Source organism: Haliotis rubra, unplaced genomic scaffold, assembly GCF_003918875.1.
Source record: "Haliotis rubra isolate DU_JTF1 unplaced genomic scaffold, ASM391887v1 Scf168, whole genome shotgun sequence".
In the NCBI taxonomy this organism is placed as follows: Eukaryota; Metazoa; Mollusca; class Gastropoda; order Lepetellida; family Haliotidae; genus Haliotis; species Haliotis rubra.
In genome coordinates this window covers 1,604,039-1,621,717 of record NW_025765647.1, presented here as the reverse complement: position 1 = coordinate 1,621,717, position 17,679 = coordinate 1,604,039, and the positions used below count along the sequence as shown (strand labels likewise).

Genomic DNA, 17,679 nt, shown 5'->3' with positions numbered 1-17,679 from the left:
AGTTGTAACAATCTTTCAACATTGTTTATATTTTGTACCCCTGCATGAAATATTAAAATCATCAACAAACATTGACCCATTAATATTTCAATTAAATAATGTTATTTATTTTAATACTAAATAGTGACTGATAAAATACTATCTTAAGGGACTCCCATTCCCTGATCATATAATTCAGACTATGTGGAACCCACCCAAGGGGCGGATACAGCTCTTTAAGAACGGGAGTGGGGGTTGGGGTCGGGTGGGTGCACTCTCTTGAGAAAAGGGAGGGGGTGCACACTTCAATTATTAAACTTTCAGGACAAAGGGTGGTAAGGGGTAGCGCACCCCTGCACACACACATCCCTCTGGATCCGCCTATGCCCCCATGACAAATTTTCTATTGTCTGAAAATTGAAGACTGGTATACGACCACGCAGGCCCATGTGGTTGTGGTCTTTAAGGATACCATATTTTCACGTGGTGTTGTAGGCCTTTTCCAGATACTAGGTGTTGCGTTTTAATAAAACTATTACGTACAAATGATCAATAGTGATCCTCTGGCGTCTGAAGCCAAGCTGGATATATGTTATCAGATTATTTGATTCGAAACACCAAACAAGACGTCCATTCATCATACGTTCCATTGGTTTACATACACAACTGGTCAGCGCAATAGGACGATAATTAGTAGGGTAAGAGTGATCTTTCCCTGGTTTTGGTACAGTTGCTTCACGCCAGGAAGGTGGAAACTCGCTTTCCCAGACATCGTTAAATATGGATAACAGGGCTAAAAGAGATGGTTCAGGATGATGTTTTAATAGTTTATAGTGTATATCATCCGGACCTGATGCTGCATCATAAGCTTTGATCAACCCTCCCTTTAACTCGCTCAAGGAAAATGATTCGTTGTAGTCCTCAGAATTATTTGACGTAAAATTTAGCGTTTTCTTTTCCTGTTGATTTTTAATTCTTTTAAACTGAGGATCATAGTTTGCAGACACTGAATTTGCGCTTATAGCTTCTGCCAACGCATTAACAATGTCTGTTTTAGTTGTTAATATCTTATCATTTGATTTTAGATGATGTATACAGCTTGTAGGTCCTTTTTACCTATTATTTTCTGTACCAGGATCCATGGCCTATTAATGGGATTGGGAACATTCAATTTGGAGACAAATGTATTCCAGCTGGTGCATTTAGCTTGTTTAATTGTCCTGCGAACCTTTGCTCTTGATACATGTAAATGCTTTAAGTTGTCTTGAGTAGGATGTTTATTGAGCGTTCTTTCTGTTCCTTGATGTTTTACAGTCATCATTGTACCATGGTGTTTTTGTACGTAAAGTTGCCGAGGTCTTTGGGTTGAAGTGCCAATGTCAAACAATTTATCAGAAAATGATTTGATCTGGTCCAGATCACCAATCAAATTTTCCAACATTAATTCATCACTGCATAAAGTACTAAGGTGTGCCAGTCAGCCTTACTAAACGTCCATCTAGGAATGGAGATGTCAATACATGGAGTGTAAGCTTGAAGTATGGTCGGGAAATGATCGCTACCACACATGTCATCATGTACAGAACACAAAAACTTACACGGATCTGTAATGGCTAAATATAAAGCGGAATACGACAGTGTTTGCTAATATCCCCCATGCAAATACGAAAATGTTTGCTAACATTGCCCATACAAATGCTTGCTAAAATGCAAACACGTGGGACTTGCATCCGAATGCATATGTCAAAACAGTGTATGTTTACAAGCAGTCAGGTGAAAACAGTGAAAAAGCTGCATACGAACAATAGCAAACAGGCCGGTGTACCGAGCATCCGACCAAATTAAACTTGCTCTAATTCTGTTCACAACAAATGAATTATATAATTCATCGATCTTCATTATACCCACATGAAAACACTGCAAAGCCGACAACACTGAACTGCAACAATTGGAAAAGTACAAAATGAAAATTACATCGAACACCGTCACAAAATCAGCCACATCAAGAGATCTGATGATGAGAGGATTTTAAACCTAAACAATAATGAACACATCTACATGACAACCAATGATGGACGTGAGAGTGTTCAACATCTTCATGTGATCCTGGTTATTGTTATCCCTCGTTTGCCTTTGACGTCCCGTGGAATCTATTTCTGCAGATATTATCAGAGGACCTTCCGAATCCTGCATGCATCATGTATTTGAGCAAACATTTCTTTCAGTCGGAGACTCACTGACATTCAGAAACATATGGACAAAAAAGGCTGTGGAGCATCGGTACGAACATATCCTTCAGTAGTCTTTGTGTACGAATACTGGCTTTCTGTACTGAGTGTACCCACTGGAAATAGAACATTTACTATATGCATTTCTGAGATCGTCACAATTTGAATTTACGCTTTGTGGTCTTTGTATATAGACAGTGGCATTGACATATTTGCGACTAGACTTGACGCCCATTGTTGTTAATGAATGTATTCTCATGGGTACATGTTTTATTGACAAACAGGTTGAGAACATCGGCCTCCATGGAACTAACGCAGCTGCATGTCGAAGGGTACTGAAGTTTCTGTGCACAGTGAAGACGGAACTGAAAATATCCAAGAGAAGGTAATTTCTGTGTATTAACACAAGTAAGTCAAAGTTTATGCTTACATATTTATATATCATATGTAAAGTTGATAGTATTGATGATACTCAAGGGGTGATGGGGTAGCATAGTTGTTAAAGCGTTCGATCGTCACGGTGAAGACCCGGGTTCGATTCTAAACATGGGTTCAATGTGTGAAGCCCATTTCTAGTGTCCCCGCCGTGATATTGCTGGAATATTGATAAAAGCGGCGTTAAACCAAACTCACTCACTCAGTGATACTCAAACAGTTTTTCTCTTGATTACATATATACTGGAATAGCGTATACACTGTTCACAGAGACAAATTCTAGTTGTATATGTACGTAATCGTTGATAGTATGATGCCATATATATAGAGAGTAAGTAAATACTGGTCTGGTACTCACCCACTATGTACATATGGTATATTGATTTATTATCTAAAGTGTTGTGCAGTGTTAGAATATGGTGAAAGACTCACATCAATTCCTCTCACATCACTCATTCAGCAGAACATATTGAAAATAGAATTGCCTCAATACTTCATACAATTATTCACGAAAATTACAATGAAAACGGTTCGTAGTATATTTATAACAGTCGTTGTTAATAACATCTTTTACCAAAGAAGTTTTATGTATTGCTTTACTCTCACTCTTGGTCAAATATACATATGGATACTGAATTGCGTAAATGCGTTTTAAACATTTTTTTAATTATCCCACTTTGGAACCATGTAAGTATGCGTCCTTTGAAGGTGGGAAGATTGAAAACATTAGACATTAGCATTATTCCACGGAGCCCCGGTGTTAATCCTTTAAGTACCATTGAGCGAAGGTCATTGAGTCATTGATGCGCTTGAAGTTGGGCAAATCAGCAGGTATTGATAAACTTTGTGCGGAAAAGTGTTTGTATGGTAATCCATTTCTCATTGATAAAATGGTTAAGCTGTTTAACACTGTTTATGATTCAGGTGTTTTCCCTTCGCAGTGGTCAGAAGATATTATTTTCCCGTTGCACAAAGGTGGATCTCGTGAGATAATTGTAGAGGTATAACGTTGTTGTAAATCTTTAGCAAAGTATATATTGGTATTATTAACAGCAGAATACCTAACTGGGCTAATGATGAATCGCTTATTTCAGAATCTCAGTCCGGGTTCAGAGCCGGATATTCTACGACTGATAATCTTTTTACTCTGTGTACACTTGTGCAAAAATATTTATCCAAGAGGAAAAGTAAACTCTATGTTGCCTTTGTTGATTTCATAAAGGTCTTTGATAGTGTTAATAGCAATAAGTTGCTGTTATTTCTTCGCAGAATTGGTTTAAAGGGAAAAGTTGTTTCGTAGCGTTAAGAGTATGTATAAGGTTTTCAAATCTTGTGTCAAGACAAATGACGGTTTTTCAGATTTCTTTGAATGTCCGAATGGAGTAAGGCAAGGCTGCGTCTTAAGTCCTGTACTGTTTTCCCTGTTCATTAATGAGTTGGCGAATGAAGTAATTAATTCAAACGGTAGAGGTATCCAGTTGTATCCTGATATCATTGAAGTTTTTCTGTTACTTTTCGCAGATGACGTTGTTCTTGTTGCAGATAGTGTAAATGGTCTGCAGAAGCGTCTTCATATTCTCCAAAGTTATTGTAAAACATGGAATTTGACGGTTAATATGTCTAAAACTGAAATAATTGTTTTCAGAAAAGGTGAAAAATTATCACGTTTTGAAAAATGGACTTACAGTGGGAATAATGTGGATGTAGTTTCTAATTATAACTATCTTGGTCTAGTTCTTACAAACCAATTAAGTGTTTCACAGAGCTGCAATTTTGTTGCTATAAAGGCCAAAAACAACTTATTTGAAGTTTTAAGAACGATGTATCCCTATGGGCAGTTTACCTATAAGGTTGTCTTTACAATATTTGATTCTCAGATTTTGCCAATGATATTGTTCCGAGTTGTGGGGCTTTCAGCGTCTAGAGTGTTTAGAGAGAAAACAACATTTAGCAATCAAACGGTTTCTTAACATTAGTACAAGAGCTCCGAATGTTTTAGCTATGGGCGAATGTGGCAGATTCCCAGTTTATTTGTCTACTTTGTTGAGATGTGTTAAATTTTGGCTTAGAGTAACTTGTATGCCTGGCCATAGGTATCCACGTAAAGCATATGAAATGCTGTACTCATTTGATAACGTTGATCGCCATACATGGGCTTCATCGGTTAAGCAAGTTTTATTTAGCTACGGATTTGGTTACGTCTGGCTGTTCCAGGCTGTTGGCTGTGCAGAAATATTTTTGTCAGAATTTAAGCAACGTGCTACTGATATCTTAACTCAGGAATGGAAATCTAGCTTGCATTGTAGCAGCAGATATGACACTTATTCTTCATTCAAATTGAATTTACAACCGGAATTGTATTTAACTTATATGGTCGTGACTTGACGAAACTGCGTATTGGCATGGTCAGATTACAAGTTGAACTTGGGCGATATTATAACGTAATAAGAACAATGCGACTGTGTAAAGTGTGTAAGTCAGACATGATTGAATATGAATTTCATTTTGTTATGACATGTCCAGCTTATGAAAGCTTAAGATCTAAATACCTACCGTTTGTCTGTACATCCTATAATATAACAACTAGTTTCATCAACCTAATGGCATCTAAGGATACAAACGTTATTATTAAGCTACAACTATATTTTCACTGTGCACTACGTCTGAGATACTGAAATTTGTAACATGCAAATGCCAACCTGTTGTATCATCTGTATATGGGCCGGGGGGCCACACATGCGGAATAAACGATTGAATTGAATTGAATTGAGTGAAGGTGAAGGCCATCCGGTTTGAATGTAACTCATTTGTAGCCAAATAAACAACGAACATTTTTTTTTATTGTTCAGATGATAGGGTGTAATCATGACGAAACGAGTTGCATACAAAACCACGCCAGAAATAGACGCGAAATACATAAAAACTGTTACTGAAAACTCTAGAATTTGTCACCTGAAATTCTAAAGGTTAATAAATTCGTTATTAACCAGGCAGTATGGGATCGTACGAAATTCCATTTTCGATGGTTCAAAATCAACACCCGGGCCCCGTTGCACAAAGATATCTTAGCGCTAAGACTACCGTAAGCCTATGTTAAAGTATAGTAGTTACGATCATATTAGCTCTAAGAGCTTGTGTCAGTGAGTGAGAGTGAAGGCTATCCGGTTTGAATATGGAAAATGTAACACATTTGGAGCCATTTCTGTATCTCATTGTTCAGATCACTGGGTGTAATGTTAATGTAATGTTAACATGAAATAAACTTCATCTACAGAAACAATGACTGTGGATGAGAAGACAGAGGTTGTGACGTTTGACGCAGACCGGCGTTCGCCAAAGTATAGAATGAAAGATCTGTGGATTGAATTCCGAGATTCTACAGGTCTTCATGGTGTTGATAAGATTAAGCCTCCTTCAATCAGCCCCTTTAGCATCCGAGGGTAGGTGTGGATGTGTGTATGTTTGTTATTTAACACCAAATCTATGTAAACACGACTTAACAATTATCAAATGTAGGCAAGGAAAGCTAGTGTTATTGTAACAACCCATCCAAGCAATCAGGGCCCTGCAACACCTGAATCCTAAGTCATCAAGTTCATATGATGCATTTAAGCCTTTCTTTGGGGCCTACTTTAACAGGAGTTTTAGCAACACGATGCTATGCTTGTGTGGGAAGATGTATTTAACTAGCGTTCTTGAACGCAAAAGAATTGCCTGCAGTATCGATCTCAGAGCTATGGCTTTTGCGGTTCTTGAATTGAAGACCAAAGACAAAAAGAAATGACTATTTTGTTGAAAAGATCGCTTGGGTTCTTTATGAAGAATTTCTTTCAGTTGGAGGTGATTTTGAAAACAACTAACTAACAACTGTCATGTTACCGTGGTCCTCTACAGGGTTGTAAGGAATACATTGGAATGAGGATTAGACATTAAATAGTCACAGGGCACGGTTTTGTAGTAAGATTTTGCATGATTAACTACCAAAATGCGTTGGTAAATGGTCATAGTATCGAATATTCGTTTATTATCTCCATATGGATTTGCACTCTAAGAGACCCCTTCATATATACACACCTTATCCGTTTGTTGTGTGTGACAATCTAACAATGCTCATTCTAGTCATCTTACTTTGACAGTTTGAGTTGCTAAATGTTTATAATATCTACCGTTGGTTTATTAACTCCATATGGATTCACACTATGAGAGGCCCCTGTACATATATGCAGGACTTACCTGTTAGATGTGTCTGACAATCTACCAATACTCATTCTAGTCATCTTACTTTGACAGGTCGATTTGGATGATAGCACTGTGTTTAACTACGGCCTTCCTGATGTATAACCTTGTCGATCAGATTGGAGACTACTACCGCTATCCCACCATCACCAAGTTCACACCCAGGATGGTGCCCTTCATCGACTTTCCCGCCGTCACCATCTGCAACAGATGCACCCTCAACAAAACCCGTCTTGACGTTTATCCAGAAATGGAGACCTATTTCTTCAACAGATCTATAGGATTGGTGAATGCAAGCTCATTTCCTGTTTCAGATGTGTTTCAGGAACAATTGTCTTTAGAATGGTGGAGGAATATGTCTATGGATGGAGCCGAAATGCTGATGTCATGTGTCTTTGGTGGTGTACAGTTTGACTGCATGAGCAAGTTCCGACCTATTTTCACCACTGAGGGATTGTGCCATACGTTCAACTTCAATGACAGTGAAATTGCCCAAGTGAAGAAGGCGGGTGACTCCAAGAATCTCATGGTCTTAATGAACACCAATCAGGATCACTACACATTTGTAGCAAACATGGCAGCAGGGATTAAGGTAAATCACAAGTTCTCTAAGTACCTGAGTTAGGGCAACGAAATAACTGGAAAAGTCACCATCTGAACGTTTCTTGAGATCGTTCAACTTTGAAGTGTTGAAACAATCTGATATATTTTGCGGTGGTGATGCTGTGATGTTTTACATTCCTCTTAAGGTCATCTTCAGAATTGTGCAATTAAATCTACTTATCTGAAACATTTACAACCGTGATTTCAGGTGATTAGTGTTAAATCAGTTTGTAATGTACCACATATTATTCTGCTTCATCCCTTTATTGATCTCGACTTTCATTTGGAGTGGAAACTTCCGGTAGTACGGGAAGAGCTCATCCATCTAGCTTATTCTATCTGGATCAATTTATCCCCAAGGAATAATTAAATGTCAAATCTAAAAAGAACGAAAATCTGTAGGTAATTTAGAGAAACAAACATGGAAAGAAACGAGTCATGTTGTACTACTGATATCTTTGGTGGAATGACGTTAAAAAGTCCTGTCCTTTCAGTCCTCAAGAAGTGTCAAAAACCGAGAACAATCGGTTATAACCTCTGCCAACTGCAATTACTTCCCTGACTCTCCTCTTCACTGACTTAATCGCGTCACATTCTTGTCTCTTTTACAAAGATGTCAACAATGAGAGGAGAGTCAAGCATTTCACATATTTTTTTTGTCGATGAACTGCAAATGGCATTTGATTTCATGTTTTGACAAATTGTCCTAAACCTCTGAAGATAGATATGTAGGTATATCTGTGTTCACGACGTTTACTCACGAATGCCCCATGGATCAAGGAGGTATTCGATCCTTAAGTTTGTTATGTGGGATAGTGGTTTAAACTTGGTCCATTTCTGAGATTGTAAAATTGTAAGCAAATTCTTTGCGTTTTTGAGAATCCACATGGTATTAATTCCGCTTGTCTAAAATACCCTCAGTGAATATCGGGAAAACCTTTTCTTGAAGGATTATGGTTAGACTGAGATTTGGTGGTACATTTGCTGGACCCAGCAATATAATTCTCTTTGCACGGATATTTATGTAGCCTTTGAATTCACTACAAACGAGTAATGAACATGCCAAGCTAAATGTTGATAGCACCGTGGAATGGTTTTGGCAGATTTCTTCCTCAGTTACCATGCTGGCCTTATAAATCAACAACGACACGTGCCTAGCACTGCCGCCCAAGACTGGTCTTGTACTCAGGGGATGGTTATCGAAATGAGGCACAACAACCTTGTCTTGGATGTCAGCCACGTACCGTTGTCCAGTCAGATTTTGTCTGATTGTTGCAAGGTCACGTTTACAGTCCTATGAGACCATCAATGAACCCCCCCGCCAAACCCCCGCTGTTTTGTGCTCTTGGACGTCTGATAGGTCTTCTAGCTCCTGATCCGGCCGATTTTAGGCGATTTCGGACCGTTCTGTTGGACAAAAGACTCTCTGTTTAACACGCCACGTGACATGAGAGGATGAGCTCTTGTGATCCTAAGAATCCTTATGTTTTGTGGTAAATCGGCTGATTGACGAATGACAACCAGCTCTCTTGCAATGGCCCTCAGTGACAAGTCTCAGTGCCTTCTATGAACAGTTGTCAGTTAATTGCTTCTCCCATATGTATTTATAAACAACGAGTTGTACGAACAGTGTGTGAAAAATTGAAAATTTGCAGTATGGTGCGCCTGCAGAGACAAAACACAATTATGATATGAATTTAAGTTGCTATGTTGGGATGAATAATCATAACAGCTGCAATCATTTTTGCAATGTGTATGGATAAGACTATTAGCTTTGATGCCTTTGATCTTTATATCTGCACATCAATATAGAATTGGCTTTGAGGAAATGTTGTGTATACATGCAGGTATTTCAACTTCAATGACAGTGAAATTGCCCAAGTGAAGAAGGCGGGTGACTCCAAGAATCTCATGGTCTTAATGAACACCAATCAGGATCACTACACATTTGTAGCAAACATGGCAGCAGGGATTAAGGTAAATCACAAGTTCTCTAAGTACCTGAGTTAGGGCAACGAAATAACTGGAAAAGTCACCATCTGAACGTTTCTTGAGATCGTTCAACTTTGAAGTGTTGAAACAATCTGATATATTTTGCGGTGGTGATGCTGTGATGTTTTACATTCCTCTTAAGGTCATCTTCAGAATTGTGCAATTAAATCTACTTATCTGAAACATTTACAACCGTGATTTCAGGTGATTAGTGTTAAATCAGTTTGTAATGTACCACATATTATTCTGCTTCATCCCTTTATTGATCTCGACTTTCATTTGGAGTGGAAACTTCCGGTAGTACGGGAAGAGCTCATCCATCTAGCTTATTCTATCTGGATCAATTTATCCCCAAGGAATAATTAAATGTCAAATCTAAAAAGAACGAAAATCTGTAGGTAATTTAGAGAAACAAACATGGAAAGAAACGAGTCATGTTGTACTACTGATATCTTTGGTGGAATGACGTTAAAAAGTCCTGTCCTTTCAGTCCTCAAGAAGTGTCAAAAACCGAGAACAATCGGTTATAACCTCTGCCAACTGCAATTACTTCCCTGACTCTCCTCTTCACTGACTTAATGCGTCACATTCTTGTCTCTTTTACAAAGATGTCAACAATGAGAGGAGAGTCAAGCATTTCACATATTTTTTTGTCGATGAACTGCAAATGGCATTTGATTTCATGTTTTGACAAATTGTCCTAAACCTCTGAAGATAGATATGTAGGTATATCTGTGTTCACGACGTTTACTCACGAATGCCCCATGGATCAAGGAGGTATTCGATCCTTAAGTTTGTTATGTGGGATAGTGGTTTAAACTTGGTCCATTTCTGAGATTGTAAAATTGTAAGCAAATTCTTTGCGTTTTTGAGAATCCACATGGTATTAATTCCGCTTGTCTAAAATACCCTCAGTGAATATCGGGAAAACCTTTTCTTGAAGGATTATGGTTAGACTGAGATTTGGTGGTACATTTGCTGGACCCAGCAATATAATTCTCTTTGCACGGATATTTATGTAGCCTTTGAATTCACTACAAACGAGTAATGAACATGCCAAGCTAAATGTTGATAGCACCGTGGAATGGTTTTGGCAGATTTCTTCCTCAGTTACCATGCTGGCCTTATAAATCAACAACGACACGTGCCTAGCACTGCCGCCCAAGACTGGTCTTGTACTCAGGGGATGGTTATCGAAATGAGGCACAACAACCTTGTCTTGGATGTCAGCCACGTACCGTTGTCCAGTCAGATTTTGTCTGATTGTTGCAAGGTCACGTTTACAGTCCTATGAGACCATCAATGAACCCCCCGCCAAACCCCCGCTGTTTTGTGCTCTTGGACGTCTGATAGGTCTTCTAGCTCCTGATCCGGCCGATTTTAGGCGATTTCGGACCGTTCTGTTGGACAAAAGACTCTCTGTTTAACACGCCACGTGACATGAGAGGATGAGCTCTTGTGATCCTAAGAATCCTTATGTTTTGTGGTAAATCGGCTGATTGACGAATGACAACCAGCTCTCTTGCAATGGCCCTCAGTGACAAGTCTCAGTGCCTTCTATGAACAGTTGTCAGTTAATTGCTTCTCCCATATGTATTTATAAACAACGAGTTGTACGAACAGTGTGTGAAAAATTGAAAATTTGCAGTATGGTGCGCCTGCAGAGACAAAACACAATTATGATATGAATTTAAGTTGCTATGTTGGGATGAATAATCATAACAGCTGCAATCATTTTTGCAATGTGTATGGATAAGACTATTAGCTTTGATGCCTTTGATCTTTATATCTGCACATCAATATAGAATTGGCTTTGAGGAAATGTTGTGTATACATGCAGGTATTTCAACTTCAATGACAGTGAAATTGCCCAAGTGAAGAAGGCGGGTGACTCCAAGAATCTCATGGTCTTAATGAACACCAATCAGGATCACTACACATTTGTAGCAAACATGGCAGCAGGGATTAAGGTAAATCACAAGTTCTCTAAGTACCTGAGTTAGGGCAACGAAATAACTGGAAAAGTCACCATCTGAACGTTTCTTGAGATCGTTCAACTTTGAAGTGTTGAAACAATCTGATATATATTTTGCGGTGGTGATGCTGTGATGTTTTACATTCCTCTTAAGGTCATCTTCAGAATTGTGCAATTAAATCTACTTATCTGAAACATTTACAACCGTGATTTCAGGTGATTAGTGTTAAATCAGTTTGTAATGTACCACATATTATTCTGCTTCATCCCTTTATTGATCTCGACTTTCATTTGGAGTGGAAACTTCCGGTAGTACGGGAAGAGCTCATCCATCTAGCTTATTCTATCTGGATCAATTTATCCCCAAGGAATAATTAAATGTCAAATCTAAAAAAAGAACGAAAATCTGTAGGTAATTTAGAGAAACAAACATGGAAAGAAACGAGTCATGTTGTACTACTGATATCTTTGGTGGAATGACGTTAAAAGTCCTGTCCTTTCAGTCCTCAAGAAGTGTCAAAACCGAGAACAATCGGTTATAACCTCTGCCAACTGTAATTACTTCCCTGACTCTCCTCTTCACTGACTTAATGCGTCACATTCTTGTCTCTTTTACAAAGATGTCAACAATGAGAGGAGAGTCAAGCATTTCACATATTTTTTGTCGATGAACTGCAAATGGCATTTGATTTCATGTTTTGACAAATTGTCCTAAACCTCTGAAGATAGATATGTAGGTATATCTGTGTTCACGACGTTTACTCACGAATGCCCCATGGATCAAGGAGGTATTCGATCCTTAAGTTTGTTATGTGGGATAGTGGTTTAAACTTGGTCCATTTCTGAGATTGTAAAATTGTAAGCAAATTCTTTGCGTTTTTGAGAATCCACATGGTATTAATTCCGCTTGTCTAAAATACCCTCAGTGAATATCGGGAAAACCTTTTCTTGAAGGATTATGGTTAGACTGAGATTTGGTGGTACATTTGCTGGACCCAGCAATATAATTCTCTTTGTACGGATATTTATGTAGCCTTTGAATTCACTACAAACGAGTAATGAACATGCCAAGCTAAATGTTGATAGCACCGTGGAATGGTTTTGGCAGATTTCTTCCTCAGTTACCATGCTGGCCTTATAAATCAACAACGACACGTGCCTAGCACTGCCGTCCAAGACTGGTCTTGTACTCAGGGGATGGTTATCGAAATGTGGCACAACAACCTTGTCTTGGATGTCAGCCACGTACCGTTGTCCAGTCAGATTTTGTCTGATTGTTGCAAGGTCACGTTTACAGTCCTATGAGACCATCAATGAACCCCCCGCCAAACCCCCGCTGTTTTGTGCTCTTGGACGTCTGATAGGTCTTTTAGCTCCTGATCCGGCCGATTTTAGGGCGATTTCGGACCGTTCTGTTGGACAAAAGACTCTCTGTTTAACACGCCACGTGACATGAGAGGATGAGCTCTTGTGATCCTAAGAATCCTTATGTTTTGTGGTAAATCGGCTGATTGACGAATGACAACCAGCTCTCTTGCAATGGCCCTCAGTGACAAGTCTCAGTGCCTTCTATGAACAGTTGTCAGTTAATTGCTTCTCCCATATGTATTTATAAACAACGAGTTGTACGAACAGTGTGTGAAAAATTGAAAATTTGCAGTATGGTGCGCCTGCAGAGACAAAACACAATTATGATATGAATTTAAGTTGCTATGTTGGGATGAATAATCATAACAGCTGCAATCATTTTTGCAATGTGTATGGATAAGACTATTAGCTTTGATGCCTTTGATCTTTATATCTGCACATCAATATAGAATTGGCTTTGAGGAAATGTTGTGTATACATGCAGGTATTTCTCCATGATCCATCTGTCCACCCAGACGCTGGCTCCACCATTGTGATGGTGGCATCCGGCTTCTCCACATATGTCTCCATGAAAAAATATGAGGTCAGTACGTATGAATATTCAAGCAAACATCGTTGGGGCTGTGTTTCGAAGTGAATAACTTCCCTGCGCATTCCTTCATTATTCCTGCGATCTCAAAACGAGACTAATAATTACTCATGGCAATCTGAATGCTCGAAGATACGGGGATGAACTTTTGCGACCAGTTGTGTTGCGATTATCTAGCAACAACCACGTGGCATTGCACGATAACGTAAGGCCTCATACAGCAAAGTTGACAAACGACTTTCGCCACAACGCTAACATCGTTGTCTTGACGTTGCAAGCATGTTCTCCCGACATGAATCCGATGGAACACTTATGGGACTACCTGGATCGACAAATCAGAAGACTACCAGCGCCACCTGTCACCGCTCAACAACTGGAACAAGGTCTCCAAGAGGAATGGCAACGGATCACGTCTAACGTCATCCGTCGTCTTATGTCATCAATGCATTGACGTGTTTTGTTCATTTGTGTAAAGTTCACACTATGATACCACGCGTCTTTCAGTGTCAGTCAAACGGTACCTCGACTTTGTATGAAATGAAATTGTGTATATTTGCTGTAAAATTGAATGCTCTATTGAAATTAGCAGATGTTCATTATTATGCGTTTGGTCAAAGTTTGGTCAACACACTGTATACTTTCTTTTGAGCACTAGTATATTATCTGTGTAAGCTAACCATAGCATTGTGCAATTAAGTCCTACATTTCAATAAGGTGATTTCGTACTAAACACAAATAACGTGAAGCTTTGTTTGTAGTATGTCTACCAACCGCTTCCCTACATGGCGTTTGATCACGTGGACTGTGTGGACACAACTAGTCCCAAGTTTGTGAATCCTCTCAAGTACTACTCCCCTTACACCTTTCACCATTGCGTCATGGAGTGTGTCCAGACCAAGGCCTTCGACCAGTGTGGATGTGTCGGACCTTCTGATCCACGTAAGTTATTAACTCATTTTCAAAACGATTTCATCGCACGTGTATTTCAGTATTTTTTTATTCAATGGAATTCTGTAGTAAAAAAATATAATTAATTCCTTTCTTTCTATCTCGTGACGGAAATGGTAGTGCTCCGTGAAGGAATGGTTGCGTAACAATCACATTTACAGATTTATATTGCAGGGGGTGGTCCTTTGTGTTCATTGACCAGAGAGGATAGTTGTTACAAGCCCATTCTTGGTGAGTATACGGGACTAGGAATTTACCGATAACGGTAGTCTTTTACAATGAGGTGAGACCTCTTCTATCGTGGTATATTATATGTGGAAATATCCAAAACGTGTTACACTGTGTAATCATTTGCTGGATGCTGGATACAGCCATAATACTGCTGAATGTGGCGTCAAAGAAACAGATACTCACGGTATGGTCAGAATTGTACAATCGACCCTGCTTTTAGCAAAGACGTCTCATTGATGTGGAACGGGTTTTGTCGTGTCTTTTCACAAGATGCAGAGTCCAGCAAAGCTAACTTCCTGGAGGGATGTGGGTGTGTCAGCGAGTGCAAGTTTGACAGTTACACTGCCCAGGTGTCCTCTAGCTCATTCCCAGCAAAGGTCTGGATCAACCACCTCCTGAAGACCAGAGGGGCACAGGACAAAGAGGCCATGACGTAAGACTTCCGCGTGGACCAAGGCCTCGTTCCAGAGAGCGATCTTAGCGCTTGGGTGACCATAACATCCATACTTTCACATGGACGTACATTCATTGTAGCTCCAAGATTGCTTTGAGAAACGTGATCTAGTCTCTGTTTCCGTAACAAAAATGTCATAAACAACTATTGTTTATTTCAATCTATGGATGCGAAGGAAATGTGATACATTTGTGTTTCAAACCAATGTTTCAGTCTTCTATTCGTTTGAAACAGCGCCCAGGGCATTGAATACTCAGTATCAGCCGTACATCTAAAGCAGCGTAATGTTGTTGTTTTGTAAAATGTAATTCTTTATGTTCTAATGGGAATATGTAGCACAATGGAAAGTCCTTCATGAAAGGTTCAGAAAAGAAAAAGGTTGATGAGATGGACCGAAAGCACAAAAGACGCACATGTAAATTTTCAAAATGGCGGCAGTATTACTCCCATCACACTGGGTAGTAGATGGACAAATACTTCATGATGTCTTTGATTCAGAGAGAACTTCGTGGTACTGAGAGTGTTCTACGACCAGATGATGGTGACAACCATCACACAGCAACCTCAATACACAGCAGCCTCGCTTTTTTGTAAGTGCCATATATCTTAGCCGAATAGTATTGTTTGACAGCGAGAACCTAGTACTGCATTGGCATCTTGAGTTTTCGATTATGAAAATCATATTCGTGTCCTTAATGTTCAACTGAAAACTTCCCCGACCGCGTCATACCAAATGACGTTAAAATATGGTACTTGTTGGTCCCTGTCTGGCGCTCGGCATTAATGGGTACAACAAGGACTGGTCGGCTTGGAGTCAGTATAATGTGTCTGAGTGGGATATTCATGCTTCACTGCGGCATGGTATCTCAGTGGGCTAGCACTATAAAACCAGTTTCCGCCGGGCTAGTACAAGCAGCCGTACATACACATACACACGCATGCACGTCGTCATATGAGCGAAATGTTCTCAAGCACGACGTTAAACCCAATCTCACCTCACCTCACCTCAAATGAAAACGAAATAGTGTCAAAACAAACTTACACACACCGAGTCGAAACTTTTGTTTATTTGTGTGTTGGTTTATTGTTTTGTTCAACGCCACACTCAGCAATATTCCAGCTATATGACAGCAGTCTGTAAATAATCTAGTCTGGACCAGACAATCCAGTGGTCAACATCATTGGCATCTACGCAACTGGGATACGATGACATGTGTCAAAAGTCACCCACCCTGACCACACGATCCTGTTAGTCGCCCATTATGACAAGCATGGTTTGCTGGAGACCAAGTTAAATCCGATCTTCACGGGAATAGTCGAAACGTATCCAGAGTCAGAAATAATTTTAAGAAGAGAAGTATATTTAAAGCATACTTTTTCGTATCACTCTACAGGGTACGGGGAGTCGTCTTGATATTTTGGAGTTCCTTATGTCGATGTAGATGTTCAGGCAATGGTGTTGTTGTTGCAGCGAATATCGGGGGTCAGATGTGTCTGTGTCTTGGAGCCAGCATGCTGACAGTCGCAGAGATCGCGGAATTCCTGGTGTTCATCACCCTCTTCCTCTTGGACAAATGTAGAGGAAGAAAAGCTCGTAACAGAATCAGCAACTGGTAGACAAATTGAAGGCAACAAACATGAGGATAACCATCGAATAACGAATCCAGCCAGTCTAATGGGTCCTCCTCACACTATTGCAAGACTGATTACTGACGAAAGGATAGCTTTGTTTGAATACATGTGATTTCTTTCAGCCTCAGTAAAGGTAGAATCAGATCTGTATTTGTTACAGATTAGTTTTAATTCATCACAATAGCGTTGTGAACAATACATATACACAGTACACGTTCTGATTTGCATTGGTTATAACCATGATCTTTGATCCTGATTTTTTTCTTTCAACCTTACCAGTACTATTTTCTATTTGGAATAATAATTCAACATCTTTTGTACAAATTCCAAAATGAGTAAAGATAATATTTTCTTGGCATTTTTATATCATTTATGTTTTCTCATGAAACACGAACATATGTTAATTCTTTGTTGTTTGTTGGTTTCGTTCACGTTTAAATCGTTTGTGTATAGATTTCTAGATTAAATTATTTCTTTCAACTTGGAAACAATGGTTTTTTTAGCAAATATTCTTTTTGTCATACAGCTTTTTGTCGCTACGAATCTGTTTGCAAAGATTTAAAGATGAAACACTTGAGGCTTACTCACATGCCGCCCTTATTTCAGGTTCAGTTGGGTAAATCAGAGGAAAGGAATAAACTACCTGATGGTCACTGAACGATATCAGAACCATCGACATACCCTGAAGCTTAAGTTAAACACCTTGGCCAAATTCCTGTTGTTTGTTTTGCCAACACGAGCAGAAATTCAGATTCATATCCATTGAGACACAGACCTGCAATGAGGGAGAGTACAACTGGTGCCCATGAGGATGCTTCTACTGCTTTATAAATGTTTCATCCCCAAGGTGTAGGCAGATGTAAACCATCGAGGAAATCCAGCATTTCACATATTGTCTTCTCAGTAAACTTCAAATGACCTTTTGCTTATATATTTCCTCAGTGGGATAGCGGTGGACGACGTTGAAATACACTCAGTCAAAAAAGAAACTTCACACTCATAAATTTCT

At 39.3% G+C, this 17,679-nt stretch overlaps 2 protein-coding genes across 5 annotated transcripts; both read left to right on the top strand.

Moving 5' to 3' along the window:
- Nucleotides 1–1,911: 1,911 nt before the first annotated feature.
- On the top strand, nt 1,912–7,561 carry LOC124272245 (acid-sensing ion channel 1A-like). 4 transcript variants are annotated; one of them, XM_046707406.1, is made up of 4 exons: nt 1,912–2,056; nt 2,492–2,615; nt 5,917–6,082; nt 6,933–7,561. In XM_046707406.1, exons 3-4 carry the CDS (start codon nt 5,922–5,924, stop codon nt 7,501–7,503), a joined length of 732 nt encoding a protein of 243 aa, XP_046563362.1. In that variant the 5' UTR covers nt 1,912–2,056; nt 2,492–2,615; nt 5,917–5,921; the 3' UTR covers nt 7,504–7,561. The 4 variants fall into 4 exon arrangements, with proteins under 4 accessions (XP_046563362.1, XP_046563361.1, XP_046563360.1 ...); XM_046707405.1 differs by having other exon boundaries at nt 1,912–2,259; XM_046707404.1 differs by having other exon boundaries at nt 1,912–2,592.
- Nucleotides 7,562–8,244: 683 nt separating this feature from the next.
- LOC124272262 (acid-sensing ion channel 1A-like) lies at nt 8,245–17,034 on the top strand. Its single transcript, XM_046707426.1, has 10 exons — nt 8,245–8,264; nt 9,329–9,458; nt 10,760–10,875; nt 11,314–11,443; nt 13,301–13,399; nt 14,164–14,344; nt 14,528–14,584; nt 14,855–15,017; nt 15,537–15,628; nt 16,510–17,034. The coding sequence occupies exons 1-10, from the start codon at nt 8,245–8,247 to the stop codon at nt 16,653–16,655; spliced, it is 1,134 nt and encodes a 377-aa protein (XP_046563382.1). The 3' UTR covers nt 16,656–17,034.
- Nucleotides 17,035–17,679: the final 645 nt, after the last annotated feature.